We start from the raw sequence: 5,308 nt of genomic DNA, 5'->3' as shown, positions 1-5,308 counted from the left end.
GCCAAATTCTTTCATCTCGGCGCCCTAAACCAATTTTCTTTTGCTAATATTTGAATTTGATCCTCGTACTATGAATCTCGCGAGAATTAATATGATAAACCTTAACCGGTTCGCTCTCCTCGACCATGTTCGTCACCATTTCGTCAAAAGCCGCGGAAGCCTCCTTGGACATTCTACAATTCCCAATTGCTGAAGAACCGCTTATGTTAACCGCATCCTTTGAAACGCCCCTCTTAACCTTTAGGCCTCCAAAAATAAACTTTGAATTGTTCCCCGTAATCCTAATCTTTAATGTTGTCTTTAAGCTTATAAGAATCCGAAGTGAACGCCTCATTTTCAGTCATTTTTATCTCGAAATTCGTGTATCCAACAATTCTTCTTTCATTCTTTGCTTCTTCTTCTTGAACGTTGTTTGCGTGAAAGTAATGAAAGAAGTATGTAGTGCAGGGACTAATAATGAAAATATTCAAGAAAACAAGGGGCTTAACCGCGGAATTTGCCTGCATTCACAACCGCGGTTTTTGTCACCCATGGCAGAATCTTACATTCCGTCATCCGTGGGTTGTTGAATTTCGTCTTTACTCTCTCTTTGAACGCCGTTAACGGTGGTCTTCTTCGATTTTCAGGTTAGATCGATGTTTTTACATATATACATACATCTATACATGTGCTGTATATTTCACTTTATATGTTAGGGTTATAAGTTTTTTTAGATCAATTTCAATTATTCTAGAAAATGTTGTTGAAATTTGAAATTTAATATGAAATGAAATGATACTGATTATCTGATTTCTTAGCTCATTAGCTTGTCAATTGTGGTTGATTCGTGTCAGGAACCTGTTTCCCCAATTTAGGGTTTCAGTTGTGATGTGATTCAATTAGGTTCTGAAATTATAATATTTTTTTTAGTTTTATTTACTTGAAACAGTTAACACAATGATTATAATCTGTTAATTTCAAAATGTAGTAACGAATATACTTCATATAACTTCTGAAATTGATGATAAAATTTTTTACAATCTTACATTATATTTTGTAATTAAATTAATTTTATACTTATGTGAACTTATCAATGTTATGCCACGATCTATTGGATTTCAGGTTAGATACACATAAGTGCGGATATTCCAGAACGCTGTTGCACATTTGTCTTTATATATGTAATTGGGAAGTATGCTTTAGCTGAACTATCTTTTAGCTGATAAACTTACGATTGGCTACTAAGATACAGTTCAGTAAAATCAAAGATTGAAATCGTGGAGTCGATTCTCTAGTGATCAGGTAACATTGGTTGTGAAGACTTTCTAGTTGTCTGCATTTGTGGATTATAAGAGGTGCTGAGGTGTTATATGGAGATTCTGTGGTGAGATCAGGATAGACTAGGTTGTGGTTATGCACATCGAAATGGGTTCAAGATTGAAATACACCTTCTTAGTTTTTATTGTATTACTTGTGCAATATTGTTTCGTTATAGCGGATTCAGAAAATAGTACTTCACATAATTTGATAACTGCTCCATTGAAGGAGACCATAGGAAGTGTTATAGATGGCACTAGTTTAGGTGAAGTTTTCAATTCAGATACAAATACAGATGAATTTGATGAAAAGAAGGGCGGGAACAGTAGGGTTTCGGTGACTACTGTTGCTTTGTTTACGTTGGCAATGGCTGCTGCTACTGGTTTGGGTGCCTTGCCATTCTTTTTTGTGGAAATTGATGCTCAGTGGGAAGGGATATGCAATGGGATGGCTGCAGGAGTAATGTTAGCAGCAAGCTTTGATTTAATACAAGAAGGAAGAGATCATGGTAGTGGCAATTGGGTTGTCATGGGCATCTTGACAGGTGGAATTTTTATTTTGCTATGTAAAAAGGTATTTACTCATCTACTTATTTTTTTTGCCTTAAGAGCATCATACACGCATTTGGTCATGTAATGTACTTTGTTCAACTATTTGGCATCCTTTTCCTTAGTTAAAACTGAAGCAACTAAAACATATCTTGCAAACTGAACCTTTCTTAGAATAATTAGCTACAAAAAAAACCAAAAAGAAAGAAGAAGTAGAAGTTGATTATACCATACGAGGGATTTTGCACTTTCACTCTTTCTATTTTATTATAAATAATATTTGTCGGTGAAATTTCACACTGTCAATAACTAACTGAAGGGTTAACTGAATATGCAATTTCATTTATGATGTTATAGGATTAGATTTAGTATAATCCTTAATCTGCCCAATAATGTTGGATAATAGTTTATGTCTTGCCTGTCTATGTCTTGATTGATATGGAACAGAACTAACTTTGCTAAGAATATTATTAATTACTTGGGCTATGCATTATTCTATAAATCTGATATATATAAACAATTATAACATAGATTTTGTCAGTAAAAAAGTTTACACAATTGATAACTAACGAATATGCATATTTTGTTCTAATATGTTAGGATTAGATATAGAATTCTTCTTATTATACCCGCCTAATAATGTTGGGTTATACTCTCTCTCTTACATGTCTATATCTTATCGATATGAAATAGTAATAACTCGGCTAGGAATATTATTAAATACATAGGTTATGCATTATTCTATGACATTTATAAATTATATATAACATAGATAGATCTGAATGCTCCTGTTTTTTTATTAGTGTTTAGCGTGTTAATATTTTGCTGGGATATCTTGTTTGGGGTGGTAATTTTTTTCTCCATGTTGTAGTTCCTTGAGCATTACGGTGAAGTGAGTATGTTGGATATAAAAGGAGCAGATGCAACTAAGGTTATACTCGTAATTGGGATCATGACTCTTCATTCTTTTGGGGAAGGTTCTGGTGTTGGTGTGTCTTTTGCTGGGTCAAAAGGTCTCTCTCAGGGTCTTTTGATAACTTTAGCTATTGCTGTTCATAATATACCCGAAGGTTTAGCTGTTAGTATGGTTCTTGCATCAAGGGGAGTTTCTCCACAAAATGCTATGTTATGGAGTGTAATTACATCTTTACCCCAGGTATTTATTTGCAGTTGAAATCTGGTTTACTTTTTAGTATCTAGAAGTTTGCAAAGCATTAATCTTTTTTTTTAGGGTATCTTATATTTACCCATGTTTTGGCAGCCAATTGTTGCAGTACCATCCTTTATATGTGCGGACGCATTCAACAAAATGTTACCATTCTGCACCGGATTTGCGGCCGGGTGTATGATCTGGATGGTTGTGGCTGAAGTTCTTCCAGATGCGTTTAAGGTATAGAACTCGGTTAAGACCCGAAATTCTCTCCATCAGTTCAAAATGGAAATGATCGAATACCAAAAATTGATAATGCTCAAGCAACAAAATATCCGAGTACATATATGGCAGTAATTGATAATTTTCTATATAATTTTGTTGCTATTCTTAACAAAAAATGAATTTCATATTCTAAAGCATTGCACCATTTTCTTATGTTTCGATAGGAAGCCTCCCCATCTTATGTTGCATCTGCAGCTACACTTTCTGTTGCCTCTATGCAAGCTCTTGGTGTTATGTTCCAAAATTTTGGCCTTAATTACAAGTAAGTTACTCTCGCTAAAAGGGTCCACTTCTTCAAAGTTAATAAAATTGACATGCAATCAATAATCGTCAAAGTTTAGATTAAAGACATCGAATTGCATATACAGTACTTTCATCGAATCACATATTATTTTATCTTCGTGTAGACGTGTAGTTAATCTTTATATACTCTCTTATGCGTGAAAAAGGCAACAATATATAATTCCTTAAGATCACCGTTTTTAGTCATTATGTATGTCGACTAGTGTAATGATCCCATTGTCTCTACAACGTTTACTATCTAAACTTGATCATTTTTTTATTTTTATTTGCTCAAAATAGTGATTGACCTATATAATTTTTCTTATATGTAGTTCAGAAGGCGCTTCTGGCTTCCTGGTGTCATTACTTTTCGGTCTCGGTCCCTTGCTAGGTGGCAATATCCTTGTTGCCTTTGCTCTCGCCTTCCATCTTCAACATGCACTTCTGACTGGCATCGCATCCGGTATCGCCTTTGTACTTGGTGCATGGAGACCGATTCAATTAGTATTCTCTTCTAAAATGTCATTCTTTACACTTGTTTTTCTTCTCTCATCGGGGTCCACATTCACACATATCTCAACTTCCACCTTCACAAAACTCGCCACCCAAAAAAAAACCTCAGCCAACACGTTAGACGCAACCGGTTTCCCAATAAGTGCACCCACCCTTCAGTCAATACTATCATGTCTAACTGTGGCTCTACATGCTCTAGCCGAAGGACTCGCGTTAGGTGTGGCTGCACCAAAAGCTTACGGCTTCGGTCGACACATGGTTCTTCCTGTTTCTCTTCATGGGCTCACTCGTGGGGTAGCTGTTGCAAGCTGCATTTTCGGAGCAACTGATAGTTCGTACGGTTCGTTGGCGGGGTCCGGGTTGATTGGGATTGTGGGTCCCGTTTCTGCTATTGGTGCTATACTTGCTGGGATTGATTATAGTGGTTTGGATCATATACTAGTGTTTGCTTGTGGTGGTTTGATCCCGTGTTTTTGGAGCATGCTTAAAAGAGCAATGAGATTAGATCCACGAAAAAGCACAGTGGGTGTAATGACAGGTGTCGGGTTTGCAACTATCTGCCTAATGTCAACAAAGTTGGTGTGTTTGAACACACCTTATTGCAACTCTGCACCAGAAGCTGTGAGATAATGGATTGATAAGTATGTTATTATTTCAAATCAGCTTTGCTTTTTTGAGCATATGGTATAGAAAATACAGGTATTTTGGGTTGAACATAGCAACTCTGGGAAGGGCGTGTACGAGGGTCGATGAGACATGTATGACTACTCTAGATTTCTTTTGGTTAATGCTTTCCTTTACTAATTGGTCACATTGTTGGATTGATAAGACATGTAGTTACAGACTTAAGTTCACTGGTGTACTATACGACAATTATTACAAAACTATATTAAGAACGAAAATATAACTTTATGACGTGAATCCTGGTGTTACTTGTTTACCTTTGGATTCTGTGTTTGTTTCTTGTGTATGTAAAATCGCCTTCTTCATTTTCATTTAGTTCCTTTGTGACCCAATTGCAAAATACAATTGACATAAACTTCTACAATCTTGAATACCTGAAAAGTTTATATTGATATTGTAAGACAATAATACTATGTTGTATTGTTGTACAGGCGTTGATGACAATTGACTTAAGTTAAATTGTATGGTTGTGTGTTAAAGTAAGTTAAGTCAGAATAGAGTATCACTACACAAAGTTACCGAATTTCACAGATGAAATAAGGTGGCTTAA

At 35.6% G+C, this 5,308-nt stretch overlaps 1 protein-coding gene across 1 annotated transcript; it reads left to right on the top strand.

Moving 5' to 3' along the window:
* Positions 1-522: 522 nt before the first annotated feature.
* LOC139843821 (putative zinc transporter At3g08650) lies at positions 523-4,995 on the top strand. The gene is made up of 6 exons (XM_071833980.1): positions 523-626; positions 1,102-1,869; positions 2,716-3,000; positions 3,106-3,234; positions 3,444-3,541; positions 3,894-4,995. Exons 2-6 carry the CDS (start codon positions 1,393-1,395, stop codon positions 4,702-4,704), a joined length of 1,800 nt encoding a protein of 599 aa, XP_071690081.1. The 5' UTR covers positions 523-626; positions 1,102-1,392; the 3' UTR covers positions 4,705-4,995.
* Positions 4,996-5,308: the final 313 nt, after the last annotated feature.

Source organism: Rutidosis leptorrhynchoides, chromosome 4 (assembly GCF_046630445.1).
Source record: "Rutidosis leptorrhynchoides isolate AG116_Rl617_1_P2 chromosome 4, CSIRO_AGI_Rlap_v1, whole genome shotgun sequence".
NCBI lineage: Eukaryota > Viridiplantae > Streptophyta > Magnoliopsida > Asterales > Asteraceae > Rutidosis > Rutidosis leptorrhynchoides.
Note: the sequence above shows the minus strand (reverse complement) of the source record. Positions and strands in the feature narration are given on the sequence as shown.

What these genes read in the sequence shown, in the direction of transcription:
- LOC139843821 (XM_071833980.1), top strand. Translation starts at nt 1,393, where the DNA reads ATGCACATCGAAATGGGTTCAAGATTGAAATACACCTTCTTAGTTTTT. An exon ending in TTCTTCCAGATGCGTTTAAG is followed by an intron (nt 3,235 to 3,443) that starts GTATAGAACTCG and finishes ATGTTTCGATAG; the next exon opens with GAAGCCTCCCCATCTTATGT. An exon ending in AATTTTGGCCTTAATTACAA is followed by an intron (nt 3,542 to 3,893) that starts GTAAGTTACTCT and finishes TCTTATATGTAG; the next exon opens with TTCAGAAGGCGCTTCTGGCT.